Source organism: Elaeis guineensis, chromosome 5, assembly GCF_000442705.2.
Source record: "Elaeis guineensis isolate ETL-2024a chromosome 5, EG11, whole genome shotgun sequence".
Taxonomy (NCBI): Eukaryota; Viridiplantae; Streptophyta; class Magnoliopsida; order Arecales; family Arecaceae; genus Elaeis; species Elaeis guineensis.
The window spans coordinates 133,257,136-133,274,011 of record NC_025997.2 but is presented as its reverse complement, the minus strand read 5'-3'; the positions used below and the strand labels follow the sequence as shown (position 1 = coordinate 133,274,011).

The 16,876-nt window shown below is 39.5% G+C and overlaps 1 protein-coding gene across 2 annotated transcripts in view; it reads left to right on the top strand.

Moving 5' to 3' along the window:
- Window positions 1-16,141, top strand: part of LOC105046227 (GDSL esterase/lipase WDL1) — a 32,672-nt gene extending 16,531 nt beyond the window's left edge. Inside the window, exons 3-6 of one of the 2 annotated variants that reach the window (XM_010924740.4) lie at window positions 14,575-14,715; window positions 14,791-14,867; window positions 14,968-15,117; window positions 15,679-16,141. In XM_010924740.4, coding sequence (XP_010923042.1) covers window positions 14,575-14,715; window positions 14,791-14,867; window positions 14,968-15,117; window positions 15,679-15,892 — 582 coding nt within the window. In that variant the 3' untranslated portion in view covers window positions 15,893-16,141. Of the gene's footprint in view, window positions 1-496; window positions 679-785; window positions 1,443-14,574; window positions 14,716-14,790; window positions 14,868-14,967; window positions 15,118-15,678 lie in introns of those variants that run through there. The other variant, XM_073258732.1, reaches the window with a different exon arrangement.
- The last annotated feature ends 735 nt before the right edge of the window (window positions 16,142-16,876 follow it).

Genomic DNA, 16,876 nt, shown 5'->3' with positions numbered 1-16,876 from the left:
TAATTAGCAAGTTTTCTTGTCTCGCGATGCCTCCAGCAATTGTCTGAAACCATTAACTTGGACTCAGCCGTTTTAGTTGGCTGGTCATGGCCCAACTATTTAACCATGTTTTTACTGTGATCAACTTATTCATCGATGGCACCATCAATAAAATAATTAAGTAATACCCAAAGTAGTACAAAATTTAAAACATAAAATTTATTAAAAAAGAAAATACATAGAAATTTCAATAATGATTCAGGTATTTGTTGATTCATCCCTAGAGTTTGGACCGTACATTGATTGTCTTTAGGGGATCTTATTAGGATTTGAATAGGTCTTGAGATACCGTCTACAGGTTCTAGTGGATAAAACATAGTTGAATTCAAAGATCGAACAAAGATTTATAGAAAAATAGTATTTAGACTAATGATTCAGCACACAATAATTGGTTGTCGAATGTATGGTATCACCTCCCCGATACCCCCCGCCTTCACCATCGATTATGATCCCCCAGATTCCTCCGGAGAGATCACTATCACCCTTGGGATACATATCAAGGCCACCGACCAAATGCTCTAATATCTTCGACTCGCCGAGGAGTTGATGAAGATGGTGATCCTATCCGCTGACTGGAAAGTTAAGAAGGCCCATCTAGTCGCGGAGATCATTTCGGACTCCTACGCGTCATTGTTGTTGGTAGGTTTTCGATCTTTCTTCTTCGGAATTGAATCAACAGTTCTTTTGTCGAATAGTTGTTGGCCGAATAAATGACTTAACCAAATTTTTGATTTTTTCTTTTGTAGTTGACACATGACACAATAATTTTATGTGAGGGATTGACCGCCTTTGCGCGACTCAACTCCCAACTTGAAGATAAGGTCCAAACTGCGAATGCTCAGGCCGAAGTCACCGAAGAGCTTCTCTACACTGTCGAGGAGCAAGAAAAAAAAAATCAAGAGAAGATCACTCTACTGGAGGCCAGATTGGCATCTTTGGAGATCCAACAGAAAAAGGACAAGGAGTTCAAAAAACTAAAGGCTGACTACCAGAAAGAGATGGAGTCGGGAGAATCCGCCCTCAACGAGGAAAGGGGCAAACGACAAAAAGCCGAGAAGTCTACCCAAGAGATGAAGGATGAACTATCGACGATAGAAACTCAGGCCCAGAAGGCAGCTTCTCGAGCACTGATCGAGTTTCGAGAGTCCAAAGAATATGAGGATGAGCTTGTCAAGGGCTCCACGGATGCCTACCAACTCAGGTTCAAAGACTGCGAGAAGGCCATAAGCCGACTACAGCCCAAGTTAGACCTGAGCGGGCTACAAGCAGATAACCTCCCAGACAAGGAAGGCTCGAAGAGCGACAAGAAAGCAGACGCCATGGAAGACCATCCTCTATCTTCTTAGACTCTTTTTGTTTCTTGTCTTTTGCTTTGTACCTTTTTGTTCGTCAATCTTGTAATGAACTCCTTTTTGTAATAAAAGGTCTTCTTTTCAATTCTAATGTGTGTATGTTTGCCCATTTTCCTTCTTTGCCCATTTACTTGTCTTTCTGCAAAATGACTAAGTAATATTGTCTATAAGATAAAGTTATTGGTAGGAAGTTGCAAACTCATAACTGAATAGTTAGACTTAAAAATTTTCTAAGTCAGATAATCAGTTTTTGATAGAAGTCTTTGTCAGATTCAAATTGTAGTCGTAGATCAATTCATCGAAGAGGAACATTGTCGAAGATTGTTCCATAGAATGTCCCATCAAGCTAGGACAGTCAGTTTTAGAGAAAATTTTTTTAATTTATTCTGGACCAATCGATCCTTAGTCAGTCGGGAGCAAACCGACTAACTACATTTCTGTCCGCTTTGGCCGCATACATACTGTAGCTTATATGCTTGCGATTGTCAGGCTTCACAGATCATTAAGTGCTGGTTTGTTTTTTTATTAATCAGGTGTCAGCTGAATAACATTTCATCGGGTACTAGCTGACGATGCAATTATTTGACCGGATATCAAGCGATCAAGTTATTTGGTAAATTATCGAATATTTGAACTATTCAGCATTGGATTGTAGGAAAGAAAATCTTTTATTTTTAAAGTATTCTTATTAGTAGTAGATCCGTAGATTCTCGATATTTCAGGTTCGAAAAATTTTCATGCTATCTAAGTTCTCAATTTTATATGCCCCTGGTCATAGAACCGTAGAAATTTTATAGGGACCCCCCAATTTAGGGACAGTTTATCTTGCTCAGTCGGTTTGGAGACTTCAACTCTCCTAAGGACAAGGTCTCCTACTCGAAAGATCTTGAGTTTGATTTGAGAATTATAGTACCTGACTACCCTTTGTTGATAGGATGCCATCCTTAATTAAGCTTGTCTTTGAGTTTCGTCGAGCAAATCTAAATCACCTCATCGCTTGTCCGAATTGGTTAGTTCATCGTAATGCTCCATTCGAGTTTAAGGTAAGTTGATTTATACTGGGATCATAGCTTCTATCTCAAATGCCAATTTGAAAGGAGTTTCTCTGATCGGTATTCAAAGAATTATTCGGTAAGACCACAGGATACTGTAGAGCTCGTCAGTCCAGTTTTTTTTAGCTTGATCGATTCTCATTTTCAGATTTTATAGTATTATCCCGTTGGTCACCTCAGCTTCTCTATTAGATTGCGGGTATCCAATCGAAATAAATTTATGGATAATATGATATTTCGCATAGAACTCTTCAAATTTGTTGTTAAATTATCGATCGTTGTTGGTAATAATTACTCAGGGTAGACCAAATCGATAGATAATAAATTTTCATAAACAGTCAGTAGTCTTTCTTTTCGTTATTTGTGCCGGTGGTTCAACTTCCGTCCATTTGGTGAAGTAGTCGATGGCTATGATGATGAACTCTCTTTGCCCACTGGCAGATAGGAAAGAATCGAGTACATCGACTCTCCACTGATCAAATGGCCAAGCTGCCAAAATGATTGTAAGGTGACTCGACGGAAGCTTTCGGATGTTAGCAAACCTTTGACATTGATCATACTTCTGCACTAAGTAAGCAGTATCTTTTGTATGGTTGGCCAATAATATCCTTATCGAAGAATCTTATAAGATAGCGACTTGCCCCACAAGTAGTTACCACAAATACCTTCATACACCTCTCGAAGAGCATAGTCGGCTTCAGAAGATCGGAGACACTTGAGCAAGGGCAAAGATGCTGATCTTCAATAGAGTTGATCATCGATGATCACGTATTGAGCCGTCAACCTCTTCATGCGGCGTGCTTCAGCAGAATCAGCTAGCAAGGTTTCGTTAGTCAAGAATTCGATGAATAGGTCAATCTAGCTCGACTTATGACCGACTTGGGCTTGGTGCACTTCTTCTTCAAAGTTGAAGATCTTTTCCAATTCGCCACAATCAGAAGTGGTCAGTCGATGTAAGAAATTAGCTTGGATATTTTTCAAGCAAGGGATATGGAAGATCTCAAAGGAGTCGAAATTTATTTGCAGAGATCTAAGCTTCCATAAATATCTGAGAAGAATAGGATCTCGGGCCTCATATTCTCTTCAGGATTGGCAGGCAATTAGTTGAGAGTCGGTGAATACCTTTAGATATTTTATATCGAGATCTTTGGCGTTCTTTAGTCCGGCTATCAGAGCTTCACACTTAACTTGATTGTTTGAAGCCTTGAAGCCAAACCAAAGAGCATACTTAGTAACCATCCTATCGATGTTGGTTAAAATGAGACCCGCATCACATCCTTGGGTGTTTGAAGCTCCATCTACATATAAAATCTATGTAGGTTCCGAAGTCTCTTCTTGGGATTGATCTTCGACTTAACCATCGTCAATTGGCATGCACTCGACAACAAAGTCGACGAGTATCTGAGTATTCATCGAGGATCATGGAATATAAGAAAGATCGAACTCATTGAGTTCGATAACCTATTTGGCCATTCTCTCCAAAGTGTTCAACTGTTGGAGTAAAGTTCTTAAGGAGAGATCGATCAAGATCTTCATCGAATGGGCTTGAAAGTAGGGACACAGTCGTCGAATAGTTGTAATGATCGTGAAGATGACTTTTTCAATCCGAGAGTACCTTATTTTGGTCCCGTACAACACCCGACTTATGTAGTAAATGAGTTTTTTTATTTTATTTTTTTCTCGGACTAGCACCGAGCTAACAACTTCAAAAGTCGTAGCCAAATACATGAATAGCTCATCACTAGTATTTGGCTTTGTCAGAAGTGGAGGAGAATTTAAGTACTGCTTCAAGTTGTCGAAAGCTTTCTGACACTCTTCTATCCAAGTGAAATCTTTTATCTGCCTGAGGACTTTGAAGAAGGAGAAGCATCGTTCTATGGATTTGAAGATGAATTGACTTAAAGACGCAATGCATCCTACCAATTTTTGAATATCCATTAAGAAGTTGGAGGCTTCATATCGAGAACAATCTTGATCTTCTTGAGGTTGGCTTCGATGCCCCATCTTATCACCATAAAATCGAGGAACTTTCCCAAAGTGATGTCGAAAGCACACTTAGTTGGATTCAGTTTCATTTGATGTCTCCTCAAGGCATCGAAAGCTTCTGTTAGATTGTCGATATAGAGAGAAGCTTCATGGCTTTTTACAAACATGTTGTCAATATAAATTTTCATATTACAATCGATTTGATTTTTGAAGATCTTGTTGACCAGTCTTTGACATGTAGCTCCGATATTTTTGAGAACGAAAGATATGACTTTGTAGCAGTACAAACTTTTATTGATAATAAACGCCGTCCTCTTCTTGTCTTTGGATGTCATCCAAATTTGATTATATCCGGAGAAGGCATCCATAAAGCTCAACAGCTGATGGCCTGAAGTTGCGTCAACTAGTTGACTGATCTATGGAAGTGAAAGACTGTCTTTTGGACAGGCTTTAGTCAAGTCGGTGTAGTCGATGCATATCCATCATTTGCCATTAGCTTTCTTAACCATTACAATGTTCGCAAGCCAATCTGGGTAGGTTGCCTCATGAATGAAGTCAGATACTAGCAATTTGTGAACTTCTTCGTCAATGGCCTTCTGTCGCTTAGAAGTAAATTTTTTTTTCTTTTGTCTCATCAGCTTATGCTTGGTATTGACATTTAGTTGGTGGACAATTACATCAGGAGGGATGCCCGACATATCTGAGGCAGACCAGACAAAAATATCTGCATTCTTCCTCAAAAAGATAACAAGCTTTTTTCATAGTTCAACACTTAATAAAGATCCAATCTGGATGGTTTTAGTCAGATCTTCATTATTGAGGCGCACTGAAATAAGTTACTCTATGGGTTCTCCCCATCTCTCTTGTTCTCTCTGATCCAGTTTGTTGATGGGAAAAGCTTTGATTGGCTTCTTTCCTCTAATCACAGTTAAGTAATATTATCAGGCCAATTATTGATCTCCGCTTATTTTATCAGTCCCATTCCTCATCAGGAAGTGCACAAACAAGTGATATGTTTAGACAATCGCTCGGAGTGCATTCAATCTAGATCATCCCAAGATAACAGTATAGGCAGAAGGGACTCAAACTATGAGAAACTTGAGTCATACGATCGATTGCCGAGGTTGTTGTCCGACAGTAATAGGGAGTTCTATCACTTCTACTTTGATCGAGTCGTCAGTAAACCCAATTAGAGAAATATTGACTAGTTTTAGTTGGCTAGTAGAAAGTCGCATTTAAGAGAAAGCATCGTAGAAAATCACATCAGCGAAGCTTCCATTATCAACAAGACACCATTTTATATTATAATTAGCTATTGTCATAGATACAACAACAGCATCGTTATGAGAAGTTTGGATTCCTTGTAGATCTTTCTCGGAGAAAATGATATCATCGTTTGTCTGCTGACGTTTGGAGGAGCTTTCCGAGTCATCTGCCCCTCGAAGTTTCGATCCTGCCGAGATTATGTTGATCATGCCCGCTGTAAGTTGAGCGTGAGTTTCTTTCTCAGGATGTGGTTGTAGTTGAGGATAAACAGACAACTGCATAGGTCGATCCCATAAGTATTTTTCAAGATATCCCTATCATATTAAGGCCTCTATCTCGTCTTTCAACTGGATGCACTGTTCGATATCATGATCGTGATCATGATGAAACCGACAGTAGCACTTCTTGTTGCGAGATGTCGGTCGTGATTTCATCGACTGGGGTCGTCAAATGTAGTTCTCTCCCTCTATCTCTATAAGAATTTGTGCACGAGGAGTAGTTAAAGGGGTGTAAGAGTCATACTTGCTGTCGAAGTTTTTAGGCTTCGGACTTGGTCGAAAAGGTGGAGCCTCTCTCTCAATGTGGGCTCGATTGGATCCTGTGGAGGTTCTTTCCTTCATCTTTTTCTTCTGACTTTTACCTTTGAATTGACGTCGATCAGTTGCACCTTCCTCGATGCGAATATACTTCTGTAAATGCTTAAGGAGCTCAATGAAAGATTGGGGAAGAATCTTGTCCAGGGAGTAGGTGAACTTAGAGCTTTGCAATCCCCACTTCATGGCTGCGATCGCCGTCGACTCATTAAGGTCCCAGACCTCTAAGGTGGCGACGTTGAAATGCGCCACAAAGTCTCATAGAGATTCTCTGTCTTGCTGTCTGATGGAGAAAAGGCTGTTGAAAGTTCGTGGCATCCTTCGATTGGTGCTGAAGTGTGCTATGAAAAACTGTTTGAACTGCTCGAATGAATAGATACTCTTTGGTTGAAGTCTGGAGTACCATGTTCAGACAGTTTTCTGAAGAGTAATCGGAAAGGCTATACAAAAAAGGACATTGAATGCCCTCTGAAAAAGCATGAGAGCTTTGTAGCTCTTAAGGTGGTCGAGTGGGTCAGTGGAGCCATCATATGGCTCCATCTGCGGCATCTTAAACCGACTAGGGATCGATTCATCAAAAATCCTTCGAGAGAAGGACCAACGGGTGCTGATGCCGCGCTCGCTGGTGGGATCTCGATTATTTATTTAGAGCTGATCCAGATGGCGATCAAGCTCCCTCAGCTTACGGTCGTATTCATCTAACCATCACTAAGACTCTTTAGGATGCTTAGAATATCCTGGCGTAGAACTTTTTCCAGAAAACCTTGATGGTGATCATGGCCTCTTCCTCTTTTGTGAGGCTCATCGAGAGGAAGGAGATCGATGATCATCGAAATCAGCATGTGGGCATGCAGGGAGTCAGGACGAGATGAATGTCGGATGGGTTGATGACTCATCCGATGGGAGTGTCGAGTCGAGTGGCGGGATGGAGAACGAGATCGATGGCTGTGCCTGGAGGGCACATCCTACGGCGCTGAATCCTCCTACCGCTACTGCTGTTGCTCCACAGTCTATTGGGGACGGTGGACAGTCTCCATCAGAGTCTTCACTTACTGCATCAGGGCAATAAATTATTGTTGGTTTGTGGTTACCACTGATCGTGAAGCACTGGGCTCCCCGAGGATCGTCGGAGGTGCATCACGGCATGATAAGCATTGAGTGAAACTCGTGGAAGCATTTTGCGCTCTCATTTTGGCCATTGCGATTCTTGAAATAATGTTTCTTTCTTTTCCTTCTCCTTCTTGGCATGCCAAACTGCTGTAGCCTGTCTCCAGTGAGTTAGTCGGTCGGGAGCCGAGTTATTGCACTTGAGCGATGAATGACAGAGAACCTGCAAAAGAAGTCCTCTTACCAGAAGTTGTCCGATGGAAAACTCTCCGATGCTTAAGTTAGTCGAAAAAAGAGAACAACCAAAGAGCCAAAAGCAAGAGCGAAAGCTTATAATAAGAAAACTTACCAGGTTCCCCATTGCTTACCAGTATTTATAGGATAGGTGATGCCGTTACAATGTAACTCTCATCCCTGAATGTTTGGGATGTGGAAGTTATGGTATTTAGTGGGCGATTACCTCATTAACTACTGTTAAAGTCAAGTAATGGGCCACTCATGGACAACTATTGCGCTCCACATTCGCATGTAGTTAATACTCATGTTGGATAACCATCATCAATTTTCAAATGTACGGGATTCAAGTAGTCGGCATGGCATCGCGGAAGTAGTCGGCTATATGTCAAATATCACCAGGTAGTCGTAGGTTGCATTTCGAACCAAGTCAGTTAAATACCAACTTGGTTAGGTCCGTTGGCCTTGGTTGGTGGTCAAACCCCATCAATCTTAGTTGGTCGAAATTCGATTAGGTTCAAGCTCATTAATCCAAGTCGGGTTGAATCATAGTAACTCATCCAGTGCGGAGACGAGAAAGAGTCAATCACTGTGCACCTAGTCGGTTGGGAAGCGAGAAAAAGGGTTAGTCGGCTAAGCGATAAGAATCTACCCCAACAAATCTAAAGGAAGAAACCTTTTTTCATCGTTAATCTCCAAAACTCAGCCAAATACATAGCATAGAATCCCTTCATATAAAACCCTGCAACCTATGTTCCTATTAGGAATGTACATTGCCTATATCAGGAATATACAGAATATTAGGAATGTACATTGTCTAGAATATTTTTTACAATGGCATGTTACAGAATATTAGAAATGTCCATTGTCTAGAATATTTTATAATTACTATGGCATGTTTTTGAATTGGGAGGATCACGTGATTGATACCGTGATCTCTCCAATTTCCTGCCTGTTTCTCTCTTCTTCATCTCTATATATGGATGTACATATCATAGTGAAATATATTGAAGAGATCTTCTCCACTTTTTTTTATGTTTCTCCTTCTTTTTCTACATCTCTCAGGTTTTTCTTTTACATGGTATCAGAGCAGGGTCGCCATTGATCCAAGTCTTTTCCTCGATTAAGTGTTTACAGCAGGTTGTTGCTGAAGCGTCCTCTTGCACGTAGCTGGAGGCAAATAGTTGCTACATCTTGTCCTCATCAACATGTCCGATCAAATCGATCAGAGCACCACAATCGAATCTATGGTGGATGGTTCGTCATCGACCTTAAATGCTGCACATGATCTGGCATCTCCCTATTTCATCTCACCTTCAGAGAATCCTAGGAATGCCCTTGTGATATCTCTACTCAAGGGATCGAACTATCTTGCATGGCGAAGGGCCATTATCACTACTCTTCGAGCAAACAAAAAATTCGGTTCGTTGATGGGACACTTGCACGACCTATAGATGGATCGTGGGATCATTTTCTCTGGGATACGTGCAATTCAATGGTGATGTCATGGATCTACAATTCTGTTGTACCAGAAATCTATGACAGCATCTCTTTTTTTGAAAGTGCTCGAGATATTTGGGTCGATCTTGAGGAAAGATACTCTCAAGGCAATGCTCCTCGCATTCATGAGTTAAAGACCCAAATCTGGAGTTTCAGACAAGGCAATGATATGACTATTGCCGCTTATTATATCCATCTTCATGGCTTGTGGGAGGAACTTACGGCTTATTCCAAGGTGCTGACTTGTTCGTGTGGAGCCACTAGAGAGATCCAAGTTGAGAAAGAAGAAGAGAGACTACATCAGTTTCTTTTTGGTCTCAAGGACTCCTACGACACGTTGCGAGATCAGCTGCTGTCCATGGAGCCATTACCAACAGTTAATAAGGCATATGCCTTATTGATTCGAGGTGAAAAGCAGAAGGAAGTCACCGCTGTTCGAACTTCTCAACCCGAAGCCGCGGCTCTCGCTGTTAAGCCCATGACAGAAAAGGCGAATAAAGAGATTGGCTCCAAAGAAAGGAATAAAAAATATTTTCGATGCGACCACTGCAAGAAGACAGGACATACCCGTGATAGATGCTTCGAGCTAATCGGGTACCCACCTAGATGGCAATCCAAAGATCGAGTTAAGGGCAGAGGCAATGGAGCCGAGATCGGTAGTTAGCACCAAGGAGAGGTTGCCGTGAATGCTACTACACCATTGAATACAGACAGAATCTCTCCAATACCGGGTCTTTCTCCTACACAATATCAGAAACTTATTTTCCTTCTTGGATAAGATAAGACTCAAAGTGCCGTAAATTTTGTTGGTAAGGCCTCTCTTGATTCTTTTCATCATTCTTGGATCCTTGATAGTGGTGCTTCCGAATACTTAACCTTTTGTAAGTTCTTTCTTCATGATATTGAACCTCTTGACAATGCACTCTCAATTACTTTACCTAATGGAGTCAATATGTCTGTACATTCATATGGTGATGTTACTTTGACCAATGATATTACCTTGCACCGTACTTTATATGCTCCTAATTTTACTTGCAATCTTGTTTCGGTAAGCAAACTTGCTCGAGAACTTAATTGTGCTGTTCTCTTCTTTCCCACATTTTGTGCTCTACAGGACCTTGCCACGAGGAAGCTGATTGGATTGGATGAACTCCGAGATGATCTTTACTACTTCAAAGGCTTGGCAATACGTCCTGCACAGACAAATAAAGTCAATATTTCGATTAATCTCTGGCATGCTCGGTTAGGACATTGCTCTTACAAGCGTTTGAAACTTGTTTCTTTTCTTTCAAATACTTCTTTTGATTCCATAAATAATTATTGTGACATTTGCTATCGTGCAAAACAAACAAGAAAGTCTTTTTCCTTGAGCATTAATAAATCTACTTCACCATTTAATTTAGTTCATATTGATATATGGGGATCATATCGCACCCCATCACACATGGGAGCTCATTTCTTTCTCACTATTGTTGATGATTGCACAAGGGCTACTTGGGTTTATCTATTACAAAGAAAATCCGAGGCATACCAATACTTTGTTAATTTTCATGCTATGGTCAAAAATCATTTTGATGCCAACATTAAACACATACGTAGTGATAACGCTCAAGAGTTTGTAGCCGGACCATTGAAATCACATCTTCTAGAACATGGGATTATATCATAAACTTCTTGTGTTGAGACACCAGAACAAAATGGGGTGGTTGAGCGTAAACATCGACATCTATTAAATGTTGCCCGTGCTCTAAGATTTCAAGCCAACTTGCCTTTGTCATTTTGGAGAGAATGTGTTTTGACTGCCGCCTATTTATTAACTTGACACCTACACCAAAATTGAATGGCAAGAGTCCCTACGAACTCTTATTTCATAAACCACCCACCTATGATCATCTGAGAGTTTTTGGTAGCCTTTGTTATTTGCATGAGACGTCCAGTGATAAATTTCAACCTCGTTCTCATGCTTGTGTGTTCGTTGGATACCCTCTTGGTCAAAAGGGCTATCGTGTATATAACCTTAAAACTCATGAAATATTTACTTCACGTGATGTTATCTTTTATGAAAAGACGTTTCCTTATTCTCAAACATTACCTTCCTTTTCTATTATACCTTCTTTTTCACAACCAAATCAGACTGATTATGATGTGGGATTTCCTTTGGCAACAAATAATTTACCTCATGTACCTAATTTGAGTCAGACCCAAGGACAGATTTCAAACCCTATTCTTTCTCATGAGTCAGATCAAACACAACCAATTCCATTGATTCGAACCAAATGTCAAGTTTGAACAGGACTCTTGATGCAATCGACACTATCTCTCTTGAGCAGGCTTCATCTTCTAAGATCATTGGACCTAATTCACGGCCCGTCAGAGATAGGAAGCAACCCGTTCGATTACAGGACTACATTGTCGATGCCCCAGGAGTGGGGAGACCCCCGGACACATCCGCCAATTCAGTGACCTCAGGTAAGCCTTATCCTATTTCTTGCTACCTCACTTATTCTAAGCTTAATGCTTCCCATCGAGTTTTTATTTCAGCTATTACCTCTCATAAAGAACCTAAAACCTTTTCTCAAGCCGTAAAGGATCCTAAGTGGCGAGAAGCAATGGGGGCTGAGCTCACTGCTCTCCAGCAAAATGGCACTTGAACTTTGGAGCATCTACCACTCGGGAAGAAACCCATTAGATCGAGATGGGTATACAAGATTAAATACAAGGTCGATGGTTCTATTGAGCGATACAAAGCTCGGTTAGTGGCAAAGGGATACACACAAATAGAAGGCCTTGACTACATCGAGATTTTTGCTCCGATGGCTAAATTGACTACAGTACGGTGTCTCTTAGCTGTTGCTTCTGCTAAATATTGACAGTTACATCAGTTGGACGTCAACAATGCTTTCCTTCATGGCGATCTTCATGAAGTATACATGACAACTCCGTCAGGATTTCTAAAACCAAGTGATACACGTGTTTGTCGGTTGCGTAAGTCTCTTTATGGACTCAAGCAAGCATCAAGACAGTGGTTTAAAAAGTTCTCCCACTCCTTGCTCCAATATGGTTGTACTCAATCTAAAGCCGATCACTCTCTATTCACCAAACAGGATGAGGACTCTTTCATTGCCATTCTTGTTTATGTGGATGATATGATTATTACAGGGAATAACCCTTCGAAATGTCAGGCACTGAAACAATATTTGTAAGACAAGTTTCACATTAAAGACCTGGGCAACTTAAAATATTTTTTTGGATTAGAAGTGGCACGATCATCTTCGGGCATATTTGTATCACAACGAAAATATACTCTTGACATTCTCCAAGAGACCGGAATGATTGGGACCAAGCCCACAAAATTTCCTATGCAGCAACATCTCAAGCTCACGACGGATGATGGAAAACTACTTGATGATCCAGGTCCATATCGTCGATTGCTGGGACGACTCATTTATTTGACCATCACTAGGCCTGATATTGCATACTCGGTGCATGTTCTGACACAGTTTATGCAATTTCCTCGGCAACCATACTTAGACGCAGCCTTCCGCATTTTGCGATATTTGAAAGGGTCTCCAGGTCAAGGCATATTTTTTCCAAGTGTCAACACCTTTCATTTATATGCTTATTGTGATGCAGACTAGGCAGGATGTCCTAAGATAAGGCGCTCTACTACAGGTTTCTATGTTTCCTTAGGAGATGCTCCGATTTCTTAGCGTGCTAAGAAGCAGACAATAGTGTCTCGTTCCTCTGCAGAGGCCGAATACCGGGCTATGGCATACACTATCAGTGAATTACTATGGCTTCGAGCCCTCTTATCCGACCTCAGTGTTTCACATCATGGTCCCATATTCTTTTATTGCGATAATCAAGCAGCTTTACACATTGCTGTAAATCCTGTGTTTCATGAGCGGACCAAACACATAGAAATTGATTGTCATTTTGTCAGAGAGCGACTACAATCTCAAGACATTGCTACACGAAATGTTTCTACACATTGTCAGCTTGCAGATATTTTTACCAAAGCTCTCGGCTGTGATCATTTTCAAGAGATTCTATGCAAGTTGGGCATTCGAAATCTCTATGCGCCAACTTGAGGGGGACTATTAGGAATGTACATTGCCTATATCTGGAATATACAGAATATTAGGAATATACATTGTCTAGAATATTTTTTACAATGGCATGTTATAGAATATTAGGAATGTCCATTGTCTAGAATATTGTCTAGAATATTTTATAATTACTATGGCATGTTTTTGAATTGGGAGGATCACATGATTGATACCGTGATCTCTCCAATTTCCTGCCTGTTTCTCTCTTCTTCATCTCTATATATGGATGTACATATCATAGTGAAATATATTGAAGAGATCTTCTCCACTTTTTTTTATATTTCTCCTCCTTTTTCTACATCTCTCGGGTTTTTCTTTTACAGTTCCCATGTTCCTTAACAATTGCCCGCCAACCCTGATTACTGTTCATGCTAAGTAACCATGAACAGTAACGCCCGTACTAATCATCCGATGAATTAATTCTATTTGATCTGATGCAACTTAATAATTTAAATGATGGCACATCATCAGCCCATCTAACCATTGGCTTTGAGATCTTTTAATCTCATCTGTACATGTTCTCAACCCATCAAAAATTAAGCTACACAAATGAATAGGAAAACTGCAAATCAAATGTCTAAACTAAATCAAGGCTGACTAGTCCAATGTACATCACATCTGTAAAGGCCTATTGTGGTTTTATTTATAAAAACTAGTCAGTCATTGTGGACCCGGGACTTGTAAGTCAGGTGTCACCTCATGTCCTCTTTTAATTGGCTTTCAAGTGGTCTGGAGGTCTCAGCAGGCTCTTGGTGAGATCAAAAGTTTTCGGAATCAGCTTTCAGTCTTCATTCTAGCACAATTTTCAGAGCATCCATGACATTCTTTTGAACCTAGGTGATCTTCAGCCTCTTTTATCAGCCATTGAACCCCGTTTGTCCAATAATTTGATATAGCATAGTCTATAGTGATATAACCATAGACTAGAGACTTGCATTAGCTAGCTTCTTCGCAACCTTTTCTTGAACTAACCAACCACCAGATCAATATCATCAACCTCCTTTCTCTTGTTCCACTTTTTATTGATAGTGAAGTTTTATTTTACCACCACCACCTCCATCATTGTCGCCACACCACCACCACCACTAGCCACTCCCTCATAGAATTTATGTTTATCCTGTTAAAAACAATCATCTTTGATATACATGTTTATGTTTAAAAAAAATAGAAAGAAAATTTCTATTTTGGTCTTTAAAACAGAAAAAAATATAAAGTGATGCAAATACAACCTTATAATTTAAGAGGTCAATGGTATTCTTACATAATAATATGCTTTTACTTTTTGCCTTCGTATCATATTGTCTAAGTTACATCATGTCTGTTTATTTTGTCTTAGGATGCAGCTGTGCAACCTTCATTGATAATAGTTTACTTTGGTGGCAATGACTCAATTGGACCTCACCCATCTGGCCTAGGTCCTCATGTGCCACTCCCAGAATACACTGAAAACATGAGTAGGATTGCAGATCATCTTAAGGTAACTCTTAGTCTAAGATTATTGAAAAATATTTTTTGCAGAATTTGATGACATGACAAACTACTCTGTATTCAGAGCCTATCTGAAAAGACACGCATTATTTTCCTCACGTGCCCTCCTATCAATGAGGAACTGCTTCGTCAGTCAACAAGGTGCCATAATGCCTGCACATTAGTTGTATTTGTTGCTCTTGTTTTTAAGGGTTTTTGTTGTTCTTGTTTTTAAGTTAACTTAGTCTATGCTCCACTTCAGTACCGCTCTAAGTGAGATTGTGCGGACAAATGAAACCTGCCAAAGATACTCAGAAGCTTGTATAAAACTGTGCAACGATATGGATGTGAAGGCTATTGATCTTTGGACTGCAATACAGAAGCAGGATGACTGGGCTAATATTTGCTTTACGTGAGTCTGCTTCATTATGGCTTGTTGTTTAGTCTCTGCTCAACTTCCTGAAAAGGTCTGGACCCTTTCTTACCAGATTAAAAGGATGGCCTAGGGTCTGGAAAGGGTGTACACAGCCTTACAATTATGTGCCGAGAGGCTATTTTCGTGTCTTGAACCCATGACCTCTAGGTCATAGTGGTAAAATGGCGCCAAATGGCACGTAAGCTCGCCCTTTCTTACCAAATTAAAAAGGAAAAAAAAAAAAAAGAAAATCTAGACATTTTTCCTTTTTCTTTTGATGCCCTTTCTTGTTTACTACAAGAAATAGGCATTATTAGTTGGTTTCTGTCTTACGTCGCCGCAATCTCTCTCTCTCTCTCACAAAGATCTGGCCAATTCTTTCATTTGCTCCTTAGAACATACCGATTGTTTGCTATAGGTGTTCCATTTGCTTTACTTATCTGATAATCCATATATATGTGCAATGATGTTTAGATCGAAAAAATTTGCTTGTTTCATCTCTCTCTCCCTCCCTCTCTCTCTCTCCTCTCTCTCGTACTGATAAAAACTCCGTCCCAGTGATGGGATTCACTTTTCCTCTGCAGGGAGCAGGATAGTTGCGGAAGAGATACTAAAGGTCCTCAAAGAAGCTGAGTGGGAGCCTTCGTTACATTGGAAGTCCTTGCCAACCGAGTTTGGGGAGGATTCACCATATGATCTCGTAGCTTCCGATGGAATATCCACCATCAACCCTTCTGAGTGGACTTTTCACAGGGAAATACAATGGGACTAGAAAACCCCGTGGCTGCTCAGCCAGTTTGGAGTTGCTTAGGTGTGCTTAACATTGCTAGATCCTATGGAATGCTCGAAAGAACACCAACCAAACCCTCATTTACCTCTGTGTTGGATTAGGCTAGCATGTTCCCATCGTGCTTTTTAACCGGGGATATTTGATGGAAACTGATTAGACTCCAGGCTGCACGAGTTGCTCATGCAAAACTAATGCACGTCCACATTCATGAATTTCAGTATTTTGTGCTAATTGCTCTCTTGTCATGTGCCCTAGAATATCAAAGATGTGGACGTCTAAGAAAAATGTTGCTTGCATTCGATTTTAAAGAATCTCTGGAGCTGGTCGGTTGGCAATGCAAAAATATTTTTCTAGCAATTAGGTTTGTTTGGTTAGGATATATCAAATTATCGGATGATTCTTAGGAATCAATTATTTGAAAAAATGATTTTCAAAAAAAATAATTTTTTTTTCTATTCGATTGATTGAAAAATTACTCGAAAAAATGGTGTGGAAAAAAGATTATTATATTTAATTAAGGGTTATCTCATAGAGGAATACTATCAAATTTTCAATAATACCTTTAAAAACAATTTGAGTAATAACATTTTTTTTTCTCAATCTATTTGTTGGCTATTTATAGCTTATTTATATGAACATTGGTTATTTCAAATATTGAAATATATTTACATAAGTAAATAAATATTTTTTAAATTAATTATGTATAATTAGAAATATATTTTATTATAAATAAATTTTAGTATATTTTGGTATACAAATAAATATATTAATTATTAATAAATTATATGTTAGATTTTTTGATGATTAATAAATATTTGTTAATAACTAATATTTTTTATGTCAACATAATATTAATATAATATATATTAATATAGTTAATATTAATTATATAAATGTAGTTAATATAATATAAGTTATGGTATTTCTATCAAGAAATGACACTTTTAGATTACTTATGCTTGGTAA